This window comes from Pan troglodytes, chromosome 19 (genome assembly GCF_028858775.2).
Source record: "Pan troglodytes isolate AG18354 chromosome 19, NHGRI_mPanTro3-v2.0_pri, whole genome shotgun sequence".
Lineage (NCBI taxonomy): Eukaryota > Metazoa > Chordata > Mammalia > Primates > Hominidae > Pan > Pan troglodytes.
The window spans coordinates 12,766,369-12,786,590 of NC_072417.2; the positions used below are offsets into that span (position 1 = coordinate 12,766,369).

Consider the following 20,222-nt stretch of genomic DNA (forward strand, 5'->3'; position numbering starts at 1 on the left):
TCATGGATTTTGCATTGTGAATTCACTTACTTGCTAAAACTTACTTGTAACCCCCAAATCACTACTCATGATGCTTTCACAGTCATTCCTAGACATGCATAGAGCAGCACAAAATTTGAGTCACCTGAGGTGCATGTTCCTAGCTAACTAAGGTCAGAAAAAGCAACTCTCTGCCTTCGTATTTCAGGTCATACTTATAAGTGTCCTTGGCCGGGCACAGTGGCTCATGCCTGTAATCCCAGCACTTTGGGAGGCCGAGGCAGGCGGATCATGAGGTCAAGAAATTGAGACCATCTTGGCTAACACGGTGAAACCCCATCTCTACTAAAAATACTAAAAATTAGCCGGGTGTGGTGGTGGGCGCCTGTAGTCCCAGCTACTCGGGAGGCTGAGGCAGGAGAATGGCGTGAACCCAGGAGGCGGAGGAGCTGAGTTCACGCCACTGCACTCCAACATGGGGGACAGAGAGAAACTCTGTCTCAAAAAAAAAAAAAGTGTCCTTTTCATGGTGTATTTAGTATCACATTTCTGAGATTTTTGTTGGTGATTTTGTTGTCTCACGTGGCCCCCACGCCACTGTGCTTGGGGAGTGTGCCGAAGTGTGTGACTCCCTAAGTGCAAGAAGGCTGTGATGTGTTTTACAGGGAAAATGTGTATTAGATAAGCCTCATTCAGCTATGAGTTACAGTGCTGTTAGGCAGTGAACTCTCTTAATGAATTAATAATATATATTAAATAAGGTGTCTTTAAACAGAAACCCACATAAAACAAGGTTATATAACTGGTCGGGTGTGGTGGCTCATGCCTGTAATCCCAGCAATTTGGAAGGCTGAGGTGGGCGGATCACTTAAGGTCAGGAGTTCACGACCTGCCTGGACAACACAGAGACACCCTGGCTGTACTCAAAATATAAAAATTAGCCAGGCGTGGCTGGGGACAGTGGCTCACGCCTGTAATCCCAGCACTTTGGGAGGCCGAGGCGGGTGGATCATGAGGTCAGGAGTTTGAGGCCAGCCTGGCCAAAATACACAAATTAGCCAGGCATGGTGGCGGGTGCCTGTAGTCCCAGCTACACGGGAGGCTGAGGCAGGAGAATCGTTTGAACCGGGGAGGCGGAAGTTGCAGCGAGCAGAGATTGCACCATTGCACTCCAGCCTGGGCAACAGTGTGAGACTTTGTCTCAAAAATAAATAAATAAATAAATAAATAAATATTAGCCAGGCGCACGCCTATAATCCTAGCCACTCAGGAGGCTAAGGCACAAGAATCGCTTGAGCCTGGGAGGCAGAGGTTGCAGTGAGCAGAGATCACGCCACTGCACTCTACCCTGGGCAACAGACTGAGACTCTGTCTCAAAAAAAAAAAAAACCCAAAAAAAGCAAGGTTATATATTGATCAGTTGATTAAAATGTTGTGACCAGAGGCTTGAAGGAATATAATTCTGTATTTCCCTTAGGAGCAACAATCCAGTATTCACTAATTCAGTGTTTGTGGTGAATTTATTGAATTTATAGAACATAACCACCACAAATAACAAGAATCAACTGTTTACTGTATTCTATTTATGTAACCATTTCTTCCACTAGAACAGAAGTTGGCAAACTAGGCCCACAGGCCAAATTCAATCCATCATCTGTCTTTGTAAATAAAGTTTTAATGGAATACAGTCATGCTCATTCATTTACATATTGTCCATAACAGTAAAGGTGAGTGGTGGCAACAAAGAACATATGGCCTATAAAGTAATTTACTATCTGGCCCTTCATAGAAAAAGTTTGCTGACCTATACACTACACAATCAGAGAAAGTAACAATAGTGTATTCATCTTTACAATCCTAGCACAAAACTGGCACAACAGAACGGGTAAACTTTAGTCTACTTAAGCACTGAGCCCAGAACACGGTCTTCTACTCCAAAAACTCAGGGGCAACTGCATTAAATTCTCCAGACCTGAACAAGTCCTGAAAAAAGACATTGTGCAAAGAAATAAAATAGATAATGATATGTAACAGAAGGAAGAAGAGCAAAAGGAGAGAGACCAAGGTAAACAAAATCATTTGCTGGGTGAAATACGATAGAGAAAAAGGAAAACAGACAGACACGTATTACATTCTATTTGGATAACAGAGATTAGGAGCTTCTATGGTACAGTCCAGGCTGAACCACAAAACATTCAAAGAGGCCAAGGAGAAGGAAGGTTTGACAAGAGCTTGGCCAAATATACAATGGCATTTCTCTAGTCTAAAGACATTATTTGCTACAATCAGCACCAAGCATGTTGCAGGAATAGTCACAGTGGCTTGGAGAAAATGCTGGCAATGGTAAACCAAATCATTCCAGGGCAGGAAGACTCACTCAAGTTTCAGAGACAAACACCTATTGGCCACATGCAGTGGCTCAGACCTGTATTCCTAACACTTTGGAAGGCTGAGGTGGGAGGACTGCTTGAGCCTAGGAGTTTGAGACCATCCCAGGCAACATAGCAAGACCTTGTCTCCACATATTTAGCAAAGCATAATGGATGGAATAAGCATAAAAAAGCATGGGCAAAAAAAAAAAAAAAAAAAAATAGGCATGAGCATAAAAAAGGTAGAAACCTAATTATGTAGGTTCCTATCTTTTTAATTATGTCACTGAGGAAGTGTTTTAAGGGTTGTGCTCCTTCCTACATATATAAAGAATACGAGCCGGGTGTGGTGGCTGACGCCTGTAATCCCAGCACTTTGGCAGGCCAAGGTGGGTGGATCACTTGAGGTCGGGAGTTCAATACCAGCCTGAACAACATGGTGAAACCCCATCTCTACTAACAATACAAAAATCAGCTGGGCATGGTGGTGGGTGCCTTTAATCCCAGTCACTCAGGAGGCTGAGGCTGGAAGATCACTTGAACTCAGGAGGTGGCGGCTGCAGTGAGCTGAGATCACGCCGCTGCACTCCAGCCTGGGAGACAGAGCGAGACTCTGTCACAAAACAAAACAAAACAAAATTAAAATAAGTCTATCAGTCTATCATCTATCAACCACTCCCAATCCTATATGCTTTCTTCCCCAGCAGACAGACATGTATTACATTCTATTCAAGATGCTGATAACAAAACAATCAGATCTAAAAAATCCTCGGCAGTTCTATCAGAGACCCTTGCTTTTCAGTGTGAAAATGATTTCTGATGCTGTAATTTAATATCCTTAACTCCTTGACTGTCAGCAACAACCCATTTGACAAGCAGTACCCCGTTTCTAAAGGGAGACGAAGAACAGCAGAAGATATAGCCACTAAATAACAAATGCCCAGAACCCTGGCAACATGGATTTGGAGGGTCCTGGCTGGCAGGTGGAAGAGTTGAAATGTGAATCTCAATAGGATGCTACTTGCAGTTGAGGCTGGCAATCCCTCCCCAGGCTGGATGTTCAACCCAAACCACATCTCAAGACTAAAAACCAACAACCCACAAGCTAACCTCCTGCAACCATTCAGAGAGAGAAAGATCCAAAGCAAATGCTTGGCAGAGAACAGACTAGTTGGGATGTTACCACTGTTACTAACAACCACCTGAAGCCAAACTTTCTGTTTACTCATGGATCTAAATTTAAGCAGTCTGTGCTAGAAATTCTCTAGGAGTTGTCAAAGGAACAATTCCAATTAAGGCTAATCACCCAGTTCTGCTATAATGTTCATTTTGAAAATGAGAATTTGTTTCATTGCCATAAATACATAAACGAACAATTTGGGCATAACACAAACTTTGCCTTTGCTTATGTGTGATTTTGTTTACACGAAACACCAGGTAACACAGAGAACTGCATCCAGCTGAATCAAGCTGCACAGGAATACACAAAGCATACACATGCACACACCCCAAACATCTACAGCTACCCCAGTTCACCACAGGATCATGTTAGGAGCCAGGCCTATCCACATCTGCTGTTACAACTGTCCAGCAAATGTTTTTTTTGTTTTTGTTTTTGAGTTTTGCTCTTGTTGCCCAGGCTGGAGTGCAATGGTGCGATCTTGGCTCACTACAACTTCCATTTTCCAGGTTCAAGTGATTCTCCCGCCTCAGCCTCCAGAATACCTGGGATTACAGGCATACGTCATCACACCCAGCTTATTTTTTGTGTTTTTAGTAGAGACAGGGTTTCACTATGTGGGTCAGGCTTGTCTCGAACTTCCGACCTCAGGTGATCCACCCACCTCGGTCTCCCAAAGTGCTGGGATTACAGGCGTAAGCCACTGCACCTGGCCTCTGTCCATCAAATTTTAAGTAACCCTCCTTCTACCACTTCACAATAACTCACAAGCCGTAACCCTTCCCAAGTCCACTTCCACATGCCAACTGTATGTCTTTTTGTTTTTTGAGACGGAGTTTCCCTCTTATTCTCCAGGCTGGAGTGCAATGGCACAATCTCAGCTCACCGCAACCTCCACCTCCCGGGTTCAAGCGATTCTCCTGCCTCAGCCTCTTGAGTAGCTGGGATTACAGGCATGCGCCACCACGCCTGGCTAATTTTGTATTTTTAGTAGAGACGGGGTTTCTCCATGTTAGTCAGGCTGGTCTCGAACTCCCAACCTCAAGTGATCCGCCTGCCTCAGCCTCCCAAAGTGTTGGGATTACAGGCATGAGCCACTGCACCCGGCCTACTTTACATCTTTTTCAAGGTAAAGTGCTATGTTTAATGTAGTATTTACACATTTATTTATTTATTTATTTATTTATTTTTTTTTTTTTTGAGACAGAGTCTCGCTGTCGCCCAGGCTGGAGTGCAGTGGCGCGATCTCAGCTCACTGCAAGCTCCGCCTCCCAGGTTCACGCCATTCTCCTGCCTCAGCCTCCCGAGTAGCTGGGACTACAGGTGCCTGCCACCATGCCCGGCTAACTTTTTGTATTTTTAGTAGAGACGAGGTTTCACCGTGTTAGCCGGGATGGTCTCGATCTCCTGACCTCGTGATCCGCCCGCCTTGGCCTCCTAAAGAGCTGGGATTACAGGCGTAAGCACCACGCCCGGCCATATTTACGTATTTCTCAACCATTTCACATGTATAAAATTGTACAACAGTTTTAAATCAGGCTCCTATCTTTTTCACTATGTCACTGAGAAAGTTTTTTGAGGTTTGTGCTCCTAACTCCATTTTCTGCATAAGCCCTGTGTGGTTTTTATTGCATGATTTTGCACAGCACAGCAATTTTTAGGAATGTATATATTGCATTATAGCAGGAATAATTTATGTCCAAATAATAATTTCAAAAAGTAAGGTGCAGATTGTTATACACAGTACTATCCTCCTTTTTGTTAAAAAATGTATTTCAGCCAGGCTTGGTGGCTCACACCTATAATCCAAACATTTTGTGAGGCAAAGGTGGGAGGATCACTTGAGCCTAAAAGTTTGAGACCAGCCTAAGCAACATAAGGAAATCCCATCTCTACAAAACATTTTTAAAAAATTAGCCAGGCATGGTGGCGCACGCTTGCAGTCCCAGCTACTCAGAAGACTAAGGCAGGAGGATCACTTGAGCCCAGGAAATAGAGGCTCCAGTGGGCCGTGACCATGCCACCGCACCCCAGCCTGGGAAACAGAGGGAGATCCTGTCTCTCAAAAAAAAATTTTATAATGCATTTCATGTTTTTACAGGTATGTGCATACACGCATACACTTATAAATGCTTAGAAAAAGGTCTGGAAGGACATCAATCAGTTAACAGTGATGTCTCTGAAGGAAAGAATACAAGTGACTGCCACTTTATATATACTTTTTTTTTTTTTTTGAGACAGTCTCCCTCTGTCGCCCAGGCTGGAGTGCAATGGTGCGATCTTGGCTCACTGCAACCTCCGCCTCCCGGGTTCAAGCGATTCTCTTGCCTCAGCCTCCCGAGTAGCTGGGATTACAGGCAGACACCACTATGCCCGAGTAATTTTTTTGTATTTTTAGTACAGATGGGGTTTCACCATGTTGGCCAGGCTGGTCTCGAACTCCTGACCTCAGGTGATTGGCCCGCTTCGGCCTCCCAAAGTGCTGGCATTACAGGCGTGAGCCACCGTACCCAGCCTAAACTATATTTACATTTCTGTTTAATTTTGAGACAATGAATTGTTATTAGTTATGCAACTTGAAAAGTTCCTTTTAAAACAAAATAAATTTGTTCCAGTACTGGAAGTATTGGAAAGAGCGATCATTATAGAAATCCAATTATATCATCCCTCTGCTTAAAATCCTTAGTACCTAAATGACTAATGTTTGACGTGACAGATATTCTAAATACCCTGATTTGATCATTACACATTCTGTGCACGTATAAAAATATCACATGTAGCCCATAAATATGTACAATTATTATATATCAATTTTTAAACATGACCAACACAACTCCAAAAAAATTAAAAGTCCTCAATACCTGACAGCCAAACTTCAAAATACTTATGAAGGACCTGGTCCCTGCTACCTTCTCTAGCCTCATCCCTCGCTGCTCTTCCCCTCATTTGCGTATCAACTAAGATTTATTTAGAATCTTCCATATGCAGACACTGGGGACAAAGAAGTGAACACACTAGATATGACTGTACTCTCACAGGGCCTTCCATCTAGCAAGGGAAAGATCTGCACAGAACTACACTTAAAAGCACTTAAACCAGAAATGTGGTTATTACAAAGGCGAAATGGCCAGTCTCAGGGATCAGGAAACGCTTCCTTGAAAACGTGACATTTAGGCTGAGACCTGAAGGGTAAGAAAGAAAGTGACTGATAAAGGCAGAAATACCAGTGAGAGGTAAGTGCGTTGCGGGCAGGGAGATGTACAACAGCCAGGAGCAGAAAAGAGCTTGGATCCTTCAAGGAAGAAGCCAGTGTGGCTGGAATACAGTAACAAAGGAAGAAAAATATGAAAAGTGTAAGATTTGAAGTAGCAGGAGCCAGATCATGAGGAGCCTAGCGGACTATGTCGAGGATTTTAGACCTGATTGTAAGAGCAAACAGAAATAACTAAACACTTTCAAGAAGGGAGTGGCATGATCAGAAATGGATATTTGGAAGTTCATTCATTTGGGTTACTGTCTAAAATGAAAGGCCAGAAGAGGACCAGGAAAAAATCTGAAAAGACCATTATGAACTTCTTTCCATAGTATATGGATTACTGAAATGGTGATAGCTTGAACTACGATGGCAGCAATGAGAAAGGAGAGAAGTGGATGGCTTCAAGTTACGATTAGGAGGTGGACTCAACAGTATCCACCTCCTCATACCAGGTGGTACTGACTGGATGTGGGGACAGAGGAAAGGAACATGTCAAGCATGACTCCAGTCGCTCACAGGAGAACTTCTCACACTCTAGACTCCAGCCATACTGAACTACTCGCAGTTCCTGAAGCCTCCCTGCCTCATCCACATTTTCATGCCTCCACGTAGAAATGCCTTTACGACATCTTTAATCTGCAAAATGCAGCCTCGCCCCAGCCTTCCCTAACCATGACTGGATTAGGTGTTCCAACTGTATGCACCCACAGCCTCTCATGCTTGCCTTTATCACAGTACTTACCACACGGAACTATAATGACACACCTATGTCTTCCTCACATGACCAAGTACTCTTTGAGGTTAAAAATCATTTTTGGTTATTTTAATTTCTCTATCCTCAATGCTTACTTCTTATCAATGTGTGTGTTCCAAGGAACAGAGAAAGCAAGCTAAGCTCTTGGGACCTACTGTGAGAGAAAAAAAAGAACATAGGAAGCTAACTTGGGCCTGAGAAAGCAGGTAAAAATGGCAGTGTGGTTTCCTGGCTAGATAAATGAAAAGTTATGAAACTGCAGATTTCTTTTTCTTTTTTTTTCTTTTGAGACAAAGTCTGGCTTCTTTGCCCAGGCTGGAGTGCAGTGGCACGATCTCGGCTCACTGCAACCTCCGCCTCCCGGGTTCAAGCAACTCTCCTGCCTCAGCCTCCCGAGTAGCTGGGATTACAGGAGTGCGCTGCCACACCCAGCTAATTTTCTTGCATTTTTAGTAGAGACAGGGTTTCACCATGTTGGCCAGGCTGGTCTCGAACTCCTGACCTTGTGATCTGCTCGCCTCGGCCTCCTAAAGTGCTGGGATTACAGGCATAAGCCACCGCGTCAGGCCAGAAACTGCAGATTTCTTCGAGGGCTGGTAGCCTAAAATGAAAAGCCCAAACTCAAAGATTTAAATTTAAAGAAAATTAAGGGTAATAGTTACCCAAGGATGATGTACAAACTAAAAATATATAGTTTCATCAATAGTTTAGAAAAGAAATTACCACGTTGTAGTCTACCTACAAGAATTTAAAGTTTTTACCAAAAATATATTCATCTATTATTTGTATAATTAGAAATAAAATGGGACAGACATGATACACCTCATGCCTGTAATCCCAGATCTTTGGGAGGCCACGGGAGGACTGCTTGAGGCCAGGAGTTTGAGACCAGCCTGCGCAACAGGGCAAGTCTCCATTGCTACAAAAAATTAGCTGGGTGTGGTGGCATGTGCCTGTAGTCCTAGCAACTCAGGAGGCTGAGGCAGGAAAATCACTGGAACTCAGGATTTCGATCGCATCACTGCACTCTGGCCTGAGCAACAGAGACCAACCTTGTTTTTGATTGTATTCATTTATTTTTTGGAAGGCAGAGTCTCACTCATCACTCAGGCTGCAGTGCAGTGGTGCAGCCTTGACGCTCTTGGGCTCATTCTTGACTTTTTTGAGACAGGGTCTTGCTCTGGCACCTACGCTGGATCATAGCTCATGACATCCTTGAACTCCTGGACTCAAGCAATCCTCCTGCCTCAGACTCCTGAGTAGCTAGGACTAGAGGCCCGCATCACCATGCCCAGCTAATTTTGAAAATTTTTTTATAGAGACAGAAGCTTCGTTTTGTTGACCAGACTGGTACTGAATTCCTAGGCTCCAGCGATCCTCCTGCCTTGGCCTCCCAAAGTGCTGGGATTACAGATGGGAGACACCACACCAGACCTTGACTCTTTCTTCTCCCTGAGCTCCCCACGTTCAACCAAGTCTTTTGGATTCTACTGTAATAATATGACTTGTGTCTGTTCACTTCTTCCCACCTCCAAAGCCATTTCTTGGTTCAAGTCTTTTTCATATCTCAGTTGGAACTACCGCAGCACCCTCCTTGTCTCCTATTTCTAGTCTTACTCTTCTCCAAACATTTTACAAAGCGGCCAGGGTTGTATTTCTGAAGAGCAGATGTTATTCCCCTATTTAAAGCATCCAATAGCTCCCTAGTATTTTCAGGATAAAGGTCAAATAATTTATCGTATGACCCTTCAACATCTAGCCCCAGCTTACACCACCCACTGGGTGAATTTTACCCTTAAGGCGCAACGAACCAGCCACTGCAGTTTTCCACCTACCGTGCTCTCTCTCCCCCCGCCAGCCTCAGCCCTTTGCATATGCTATTTCCTTTGCCTGGGAATCCCTTTACCACCTCCCTTTCCTTCTCAAGCTAACTCCTACTTGTTCTTTATACTTCAATTGACCAATGGCTGCTTTGGTCCCATGGCTATGTGCTCTCATATACTGGGTGTGCACCCCAAAAACAGAAGTAATTACACTGTTAAGTCTCTTGCGTCCTCCACTAGAATGCACTGAGACAGCAAGAGATCTTGTTCACTGTATCTTTAGTGACTGGCACACTGTCGATAATTACTTACTGAGTCAATGAAGAGGAGAAATCTTCTAAACAAGCCTGTGATTTTTCTACTGTCATTTCTCCTGGCTTAAAGGAAAAAGTCCCCGCCCAAGAGTTATAAGAGGATATCCCATAGAAAGCCCATCACAAATCAGACTAACCAACCTATCCATGCTACTTTAGTTCATTCTCGGAATATAAGGTCAACCAAGAGGAAAAGATAAGTACAAAATCCCACATAGAATCCTAAAGCATCATGTTGATGACGCTGAACAAAAAGCAGCAAAAAAAAAAAAAAAAAAAAATTCTAATCCTACTTTTACTAAATTCTGCAGTGACACATAGTGGTGAGAGAGGGAAGTACATAATAAAGATAAAGGAAGCGTACATGAGAAGGGAAAAGACCATCAGGGAGCCTCAAGTGGTTTGTCTTCCTTGCAATCAGTGGGAAGTATCTGTGCCTCACAGCTGTATGAACCAGGGCACCCAGGCTTACTGAGCTAGTTTGGCTCATTGCATCATTCTCAGGAACTTACATCACTGGGACTCAGGCTGCCCAGCCCATTCTCTTGCTCAGAATCCTTCCCAGACTCAGTGCCCTGGGAAGACCGTGGATGGGATGGATGAATCCAGATCTCCAGGCGAGTGGTGTCATCTCCAACATGCCGGAAAGTAGACTTCTTTCCTTTCCGCCATTGGTCAGGGCTCAGTTCAAATTCCTCATGTTGCTTCTTTTCCATCTGTTCTGCCTATATAACATACAAACACATTAGCTCATGGCGTGGTGTGGTGGCTCACGCCTGTAATCCCAGCACTTAGAGATGCCGAGGCAGGCGGATCACTTGAGGTCAGGAGTTTGAGACCAGCCTGACCAACATAGTGAAACCCTGTCTCTACTAAAAATACAAAATTAGCTGGGTGTGGTGGCACATATCTGTAATCCTAGCTACTCGGGAGGCTGAGGCATGAGAATCACTTAAATCCGGGAGGCAGAGGTTGCAGTGAGCCAAGATCGCATCATTGCACTCCAGCCTGGGCAACAAGAGCGAAACTCTGTCTCAAAAACAAAAAACACACATGAGCTCAGACTTTCCTGAGACTCAGCTTACAAAGAGAAAAGCCTCACCTCACCGGTATTTATTTGACAATAAAAATACTGTACCACAGTCCCAAAGTAGCAGAGTGTCATCTGCTTTGTCTCATATAGTTATTAATTCTGTAGACTGAAGGCTGTAGAACACGTACATGTACATCCAAGGGCCCCTGAAAGCTCTCCTGAAGATCACAGTTTTGTTCTGCACAGTGGCTGACCAACTACCCACCAGCACAGTCTGATGGGACCATTTAAGGACACTATGAGTCATTCCCCGAGGACACACAGACACTGAGCAATAACTGCACCTTGGATAAACCTCACTGGCTACGATCCTGCCAGTGCGCAGAGCTAGGGCACACCAACACTCAGGGAAATGCACTATTTGAGGAAGGAAGGGTTCTGCCACATCCCCGCTCACCTTCCGCTTGGTCTCTTCAAACAAACTCATGAGACTCTCCTTGGCAGTCAGGATAGGGTTGCTGGCAGCTAAACTGCGCATATAGTAATAGACAGCGTCAAGCTTCCTCCTCTGTGGAAAGAGGCCAGAGACATTCAGTCAACCAATTCTCGTCCTAACTCCAGCAAGAGGCAGCTGACTCAGGAAACCCTACTATCTCTCCCAGCCTGTCTCCCAAACTGAGAGGAATCCCAACAACAAAATCAGAAATGCTATCCACAGGAGAAGCCATTGCAATTACATCACAGATCTCTTCTTGCACAGTATTATATCTTACATGCAGAGGTGCTCCAAGAACCAAGTACTCATAAGGAGAGAAAGGAATAAACAGGCTCTTAAAATATAAACAGAAATTACATCTTGTTCTTAGAAAAAGCATGATGTTCAATTCACTTTATATTTCCTGTTCTTATCAGAGAGTCAGTATGCTATAATGAAATCACGAAATTACAAGCCAGACAGACCTTGGTCCAAATACTGGCTAATCCAGGAGCTGACTTGGAAACTTTGGACAAAAGTCTCCAAGATTATTACATTATTATGTAATAATCTTCCTGAGTTCCTATATCCTCAACATTACAATGGGAGTAATAATACCCAATGGAGGAGTATCCTCAGGTTTACAAAGTGTTGTCTACTGTCTCACACTTAACTGTACTTAATCAATGATGTTGCCATTGTTATTGATAAGTTTTTAAAATAAATAGCTGAGTTGAACATTTTATGGATATTATTCAAGAAATTCAGCAAGTCTATTTATAAGCAATTAATAGGGAAAAGAAGAAGTAAAGAAAAAGGAAGTGGGTTAGAAAGAAGGAAAAAGGAAAACATTGAAACAAAGGCAGAAAGAATATCCAAAAGGCTTTCTCACTTTTTCTCCAACTTCATGTACATTTTCAATGTTTTCCATAACGGTTTCAAAATACATTTAAAATCCTAGCTTCTCTCTCTCCCCAGCGTCTACCCATTCTTCAAAACTCCTATCTTATATTCACCTGGCATGGCTAGAGGTGCAGGTTCTAAGGTCAGTGCCTGAGTCTGAATTAGGTCTTGCATTTATTAGGTATGACACAGCACATTAACCTAGAGAGGTCTCCTTATTTGCAAAATGGAAATGTTTACAACATATGGCTCCCAAAAAGATTAAAATTATATAATGCATATAGTTTAACAGAATATTTGGCATACCATTACAGTTAATTGGTAGCTATTTTTATTATTATTCCAATCCATACTAATTTCTATCTACACTACTCACCTGATTTGAGACTGTATTATATTAATTCTATAAAATATTTTTTCATATGAAAAAATTTCCAAAACAGAGATACAACTTACAATCAGTATCTATTGTTATGTCTTATTTTAATTTGCAGCATTTTTCTTAGTGGAACAGAAGATAATGGTGCATCTAACAATCAATTACATATTTATCAAGTCTAATTTGCATCACTGTCTATACAGCTCACTTGTTTTCTCCACACATTTTTTTTTCAGGGAAGAAAGCAAGTCAATATTTTATCATTCCTGGCATCTAGAAAAGCACTGTACACATGTTGTGTTCTCAATAAACACCTGAGATTCACTGATTGGAAGAGACAGAATGACTGACTGATTGGAATTGGCAGAAAAGTTGGGAAAATGTTGCTAACAGACAACTAAGATGAGACAGACAGAAAAAAGAGGGATAGAGGAAAAGAACTTGAAGAAAGTGCGAATCTAGGTCAGAGGTCTGTGAAAAAGAAAATTTAATTCAAATGACAAAAAGCCATTGAGGGAATTCAGCACAGTTGCAACATACAAGATCAACACACGAAATTCAGTTACATTTCTATATACTAGCAATGAGCAATCTGAAAAAAAAGAAATTAAGAAAACAATTTCTGGCTAGGCCTAATGGCTCAGGCCTATAATCCCAGCACTTTGGGAGGCAGAGGGAGGAGGCTCACTTGAAGCCAGGAGTTCAGGACCAGCCTTGGCAACGCAGTGAGACCCTCTTCTCTTTTTTTTTTTTCTTTTTTGAGACGAAGTCTCGCTCTGTCATCCAGGCTGGAGTGCAGTGGCATGATCTCAGCTCACTGCAAACTCCACCTCCCGGATTTGAGCAATTCTCCCGCCTCAGCCTCCCGAGTAGCTGGGACTACAGGTGTGTGCTGCCACACCTGGCTAATTTTTATATTTTTAGTAGAGATGGGGTTTCACCAAGTTAGCCAGGCTGGTCTGGAACTCCTGACCTCAAGTGATCCGCCTGCCTCAGCCTCCCAAAGTGCTGGGATTACAGGGGTCAGCCACCCCACCTGGCCAAGACCCTGTCTAAAAAAATAGAGAGAAAGAGAAAAAAAAGAAAACAATTCCTTTTGCAAAAGCATCAAAAAGAATGACATACTTAGGAATACATTTAACCAAGGAAGTGCAAAACTTATTATACACAGGGTTAAAAGAAATTAAAGAACGAAGTAAATGAAAAGACACCCCGTGTTCATGAATTAGAAGGCTTAATATTTTGAAGATGGCAATACTTCCCAAAGCAATCTACAGATTCAGTGCAACCTTATCAAAATTCCAATGATTTTGCAAAAATGAAAAAGCTGATCCTAAAATCCATACATAATTACAAGGGACCTCAAATGGCCAAAAAAAAAAAAAAAAAAAAAAAAAAACTAAGTTAGGGGACTCACATTTCCCAATTTTTCTTACCACAAACCTACAGTAACTAACACAGCTGTGGTACTGGCATGAGGACTGACATATAAATCAATGGAAGAAAACTGAAAGTTCAGAAAAAACCCACATATAAAGTGACTTTTTACAAGGGAACCAAGACCATTCAATGAAGAAAGAGCAGTCTCTTCAACAAATGGTGCTGAGAGAATGTAATAACGACATGTAAAAGAATGAAGTTGGACCTTTACCTCATACTATATATAAAAATTAACCTAAAATTAATCAAAGGCCTAAATATAAGAGGTAAAAGTCTAAAACTCTAAGAAGAAAACGTAGAGGTAAATTTTCTAAACCTTGGATTTGGTAATGGTTTCACAGCTATGACATCGAAAGTGAAAGGAACAAAAGAAAAAAAGATAAACTGGACTTCAGCAAAATTAAAAAACACTTGTGCATCAAAAGATATTCACAACAGAATGAAAAGACAATCCACAAAATGGAAGGAAATGTTGGCAAATTATGTATTTAATAAAGGTCTAGCATCCAGAATATATAAAGAACTCATACATCTTGACAACACAAAAGATAAAATAATTTTTTTTTTTTTTTTTTTTTGAGACAGAGTCTCACTCTGTCGCCCAGGCTGGAGTGCAGTGGCGTGATCTTGGCTCACTGCAAGCTCCGCCTCTCGGGTTCACGCCATTCTCCTGCCTCAGCCTTCCCAGTAGCTGGGACTACAGGCGCCTGCCACCGCGCCTGGCTAATTTTTTGTATTTTTAGTAGAGACGGGGTTTCGTCGTGGTCTCAATCTCTTGACCTCGTGATCCGCCCGCCTCGGACTCCCAAAGTGCTGGGATTACAGGCGTGAGCCACTGTGCCCGGCTAAAATAACAATTTTTAAATGGACAAAGGACTTGAATAGACATTTCTCCAAAGATGATATGCAAATGACCAATGTGCATATGAAAAAATGCTCATCATTAGGGAAACATAAATTAAAACCATAATGTGATATCACCTCACCACCACTACGATGGCTACTATCAGAAATGCAGAAAATAACAAGTGTTGGCAAGAAAGTGGAGAAATCAGAAGCCTTGCATGCTGTTGGTTGGAATGTAAAATGGTGTAGCTGCTATGGAAAACAATATGGTTGTTCTAAAAACCTAAAATCAGAATTACCAAATGATCTAGTAATTCGTTTTCTGGGTATGTACCCAGAAGAATTGGAAGCAGGGTCTTGAAGAGATTTTATTTGAACACCCATGTTCACTGTGGCATTATTCACAATAGCCAACAGATGGAAGCAATCCAAGTATCCATCAATGGGTGAATGTACATATAAAATGTGGTATATATACACAATGAAATATAATTCACCCTCCAAAAGGAGGAAATGCTGACACATGCTACAACATGGATGAACCTTGAGGACCTAAGCTAAGTGAAATAAGCCAGTCACAAAAGGACAAATACTGTATAATTCCACTTATATGAGGTACCTAGAGTAGCCAAATTCACAGTGACAGAAAGCAGAAGGGTAGTTGCAGAGGTTGTGGGAAGAGAGAAGTGGGAGCTGTTATTTAATAGATATGGAGTTTCAGTTTTGTAAAATGAAGAGCATTCTGGAGACTGGTTACACTACAATATGAATGTACTTAATGCTACTGAAGCTACACTTAAAAATGGGTAAGACAGGCAGGGCACGGTGGCTCACGCCTGTAATCCCAGCACTTTCGGAGGCCAAGGTGGGCGGATCACCTGAAGTCTGGAGTTCGAGACCAGCCTGGCCAACATGGCGAAACCCCATCTGCATTAAAAATACAAAAATTAGCCAGGCGTGGTGGTATAAGCCTGTGGTCCCAGCTACTCAGGAAGCTGAGAAAGGAGAATCACTTGAACCCGGGAGGTGGAGGTTACAGTGAGCCAAGATCGTGCCACTGCACTCCAGCCTGGGCCACAGAGCGAGACTCCATCACAAAAAAAAGAAAAAGAGCAAGACAGCCCGGGAGTGGTAGCTCATGCCTGTAATCCCAGCACTTTGGGAGGCTGAGGCAGGTGGCTAGCTTGAAGTCAGGACTTCAAGACCAGCCTGAGCAACATAGTGAAACCAAATCTCTACTAAAAATACAAAATTTTAGCCAAGTGGGGTGGCATGCGCCTGTGGTCCCAGCTACTTGGGAGGCTGGGGTAGGAGGATCACTTGCGCCTGGGAGGCAGAGGTTGCAGTGAGCCAAGATCAGGCCACTGCACTCCAGCCTGGGTGACAGAGACCTTCTCTCAATTAAAAAAAAAAAAAAAAAAAAAGTGGGTAAGATAGGCAGGGCTGGTGGCTCACACCTGTATCCTAGCACTTTGAGAGGCTGAGGTGGGCAGATCACTTAGGAGCTCAGGAGTTCAAGACCAGCCTGGATAACATGGCGAAATCCCCTCTCTACAAAAAATACAAAAATTAGCCAGGCGTGAGCAGCTGGGCGCGGTGGCTCACGCCTGTAATCCCAGCACTTTGGGAGGCTGAGGTGGGCGGATCACGAGGTCAGGAGATTGAGACCATCCTGGCTAACACAGTGAAACCCCGTCTCTACTAAAAATACAAAAAATTAGCCGGGTGTGGTGGAGGGCACCTGTAGTCCCAGCTACTCGGGAGGCTGAGGCAGGAGAATGGCGTGAACCCGGGAGGCGGAGCTCCCAGTGAGCCGAGATTGCGCCACTGCACTCCAGCCTGGGCGACAGAGCGAGACTCTGTCTCAAAAAAAAAAAAAAAAAAAAAAAAATTAGCCAGCTGTGGTGGCGGGCACCTGTAGTTGCATCTATCTATTTGGGGGGCTGAGGCAGAAGAATAGCTTGAACCTGGGAGGTTGAGGCTGCAGTGAGCTGAGGTCATGCCACTGTATTCCAGCCTGGGTGACAAAGTGAGACCCTGCCTCAAAAAAAAAAAAAAAATTAAGTGACTGGGAGCAGTGACTCATGCCTGTAATCTCAGCAGTTCGGGAGGCCAATGCAAGAGGATCACTTGAGGCCAGGAGTTCCAAGACCTGCCTGGGCAACGGAGTGAGATCCTGTCTATACAAAAAATCAAAATATTACCTGGGTATGATGGTGTGTGCCTGTAGTCCCAGCTAATCAGGAGGCTAAGGCAGGAGGATCACTTGAGCCCAGGAGGTCGAGACTGCAGTGAGCTATGATTGTGTCACTGCACTCCAGCCTAGGTGACAGAGTGCGATCCTCTTAAATATATATACACACATATATATGTGGGTAAGAGGATAAATTCTATGAGTATTTTACAATTAAAATTTTAAAACTGCCAGGTGCAGTGGCTCACGCATATAATCCCAGTGTGAGGCTGAGGTAGGTGGATCACTTGAGGTCACGAGTTCAAGACCAGCCTGGCCAACATGGTGAAACCCCATCTCTACTAAAAATACAAAAAAATTAGCAGGGGCTGGTGGTGTGCACCTGTAATCCCAGCTACCCTAGAGGCTGAGGCAGGAGAATAGCTTGAACCCAGGAGGCGGAGGTTACAGTAAGCCGAGACTACTGCAGCGCTGCACTCCGGCCTGCGCAACAAAGCGAGGCTCCATCTCAAAAAAAAATAATTATTATTTTATACATATATATATGTAATTAAAATTTTTCTCAATGAGCAATTTCTCCCAATAGCAAATCAGCACATGAAAAGATGCACATCATTAGTTGCTAGGAGAATCCAATAAAAAACCACAATGAGTTATCACTTAATACTCACTAGGTTTGTGGATACCAACAAACTGATTCTAAAGTTTACATGGGAAGGCAAAAGATCCAGAATAGTCAACACAATACTGAAAAACAAAGGTGGAAGACTGACACTACTGAACTTCAAGACATAAATAAAGTTACAGGAACCAAGACAGTGTGGTACTGACCAAAGAACAGAGAAATAGATGAACAGAGAGGCCAGAAATAAACTCATGCAAATATAGTCAGCTGGTCTTTGACAAAGGAGCAAAGGCAATTCGATGGTGAAAGGACAGTCATTTCAACAAATGGTGCTAGAACAACTGTATATCCACCTGCATCAATAAATCTATACATGAGCCTTACACTTTTCACAAAAATTAACTCAAAATGTATTACAGACCTAAATGTAAAACATAAAACTATACAACTGCTAGAAAATAACACAACATTAAGCTAGCCGTGGGTGTGAAGACAACTTCTTAAATAAAACACCAGAAGCATAACCCATGAAAGAAATAACTGGTAAGATGGATTTCATTAAAATTTAAAACTTCTGCTCTGCAAAAGACACTGCTGAAGAATGCGAAGACAAGCCACAGTCTGGAAGAAAATAGATGCAAAACACACACCTGATAAAGGACTTGTAACCAAAATATACAAAGAACTCTTAAATAAGGGAAAAAACTCAATTTTAAAAATGGGCAAAAAAGTAGGGGGGGGGGCCAAAAGATCTGAACACCTCACTGAATAAGATATGTAGATGGCAAGCATATGAAAAGACGCTCAACATCGTGTATCATTAGAGAACTGCAAAAAGTCATACATTATATCATCCCATTTATGTGAGACATCCAGAACAGGTAAAGATACAGAGACAGAAATCAGACTAGTGGTTGTCAGGGGCTGAGGGGAGGCAGGGATGGAAAGCATAAGTATCAGGTCTCCTTTGGGGTGATGAAAATGTTCTGACACATGGCCAGGTGCGGTGGGTCACGCCTGTAATCCCAACACTTTGGGAGGCCGAGGCGGGCGGATCACGAGGTCAGGAGATCAAGACCATCCTGGCTAACACAATGAAACCCTGTCTCTACTAAAAATACAAAAATTAGCCGGGCATGGTCACACAATGAAACCCCATCTCTACTAAAAATACAAAAAATTAGCCAGGCATGGTGGCAGGCACCTGTAGTCCCAGCTACTCGGGAGGCTGAGGCAGGAGAATGGCGTGAACCCGGGAGGCAGAGCTTGCAGTGAGCCGAGATTGCGCCACTGCACTCCAGCCTGGGCGAAAGAGCGAGACTCCGTCTCAAAAAAAAAAAAAAAAGGAAAATGTTCTGACACTAGATAAAGGTGATGGTTAATTGTATTTTCTAATTAACAGTTCATTCAATGATTACAAAGAAGGAATAAGGAAAAGACGGATATAGAGAAAAAGGGAAGAAAAAATAATGCTGCAAAGAGGGGCGGGAAAAAAAATCACATAAACCCATCACAGAGAATAAGACAGAGGTAAAAACAGGAGAGGGAGATTCAAGAAATTTTGAAAGAAGTGTTTCAGTAAACCACATTACTTAATCAACTATTTCAATCCATAATTATTAAGAATTTTCTTGGGAGGCTGAGGCTGGAGGATCACTTCGGCCCAGGTGTTTTGAGGCCAGCCTGGGAAACAAAGCAATACCCTGTCTCTACAGAAAAATACTTTTTGTTATCTGGGTGCAGTAGTGTGTGCCTGCAGTCCCAGTTACTTGGGAGGCTGAGGCAGGAGGATCACCTAAGCCAGTAGTTTGTGTCACTGCACTCCAGCCTGGGTGACAGAGCAAGACCCTGCCTCTCTCTTAAAAAAAAAAAAAAAAAAAAAAAAGACAATTTTCTCCTTGCTAATGAGCATCTTATTTGTTTCTTACGATGGAACCTCTGGTACCTACCACTGGTCCCCACTTTCCCCCTTGAATTGAGCTTTCTCCCTAGGAGCTGTCTCAGCTCCCAAGGCCTGCTTCTCCATTACAGACATATTTAGAGCACAGTGATTAGACCTAGGGAGGTACAATCTGGTGCTTACCGTGCTTCTGCTAAGGAGGCACCTCAGATAAAAAGTTAAAAGAAGTAACAGGGTCTAGGGAAAGGAAGCAAAGATCTGACTACTTAGAGGTAGGTAAAAACTTTAAGGGAGAGAAGTAAGCCTTATTTTTCGTCTAGAATGAGTTGCCTAGTTCAACAGAAAGGGAAGAGAATCAAGACAAAATTCAGAGCAGAAGCTCTGGTCAGAAACAAAGAATGGTGTTTAGCTGGAGCATGAGCATTCCCTCAGGAATTTAAGTGCAGTGGTAAGTGGAGAGATGAAGTACAGAGTTAAGTGAAGTGAGGAATCCCTGACAACTTAATTCTGAGAGGAACCGTAACAAAAGGAGTTTGAGGGGATATTCTTTGGGCTACAGTGATGAGATGAAATGAAGCTCCAGGAACTGATATTATCAAACTCCATATTGTAAGATACTTCCTGCAAAGCACTTTTCCCCTGTCCACAGGATTTCTTACCGTATACACTGCCAGCAAAGCCAACTGGTTATAGGGGCGCCCATTCTTGGGAGCAATGTGCTGGGCCTTCAGGTACCAACTAGAACAGAAAAA

The 20,222-nt window shown here is 42.9% G+C and overlaps 1 protein-coding gene across 3 annotated transcripts in view; it reads right to left on the reverse strand.

Annotated features, from left to right (window-relative positions):
• The window catches only part of SMG6 (SMG6 nonsense mediated mRNA decay factor), a 245,042-nt gene that overhangs the window by 213,501 nt on the left and 11,319 nt on the right, over positions 1 to 20,222 (reverse strand). For all 3 annotated transcript variants that reach the window (XM_003315290.6, XM_016931164.4, XM_016931163.4), the window contains 3 exons: positions 20,130 to 20,208; positions 11,166 to 11,276; positions 10,188 to 10,400 (listed from right to left, as the gene is read on the reverse strand). In XM_003315290.6, coding sequence (XP_003315338.3) covers positions 10,188 to 10,400; positions 11,166 to 11,276; positions 20,130 to 20,208 — 403 coding nt within the window. The remainder of the gene's footprint in view (positions 1 to 10,187; positions 10,401 to 11,165; positions 11,277 to 20,129; positions 20,209 to 20,222) is intronic.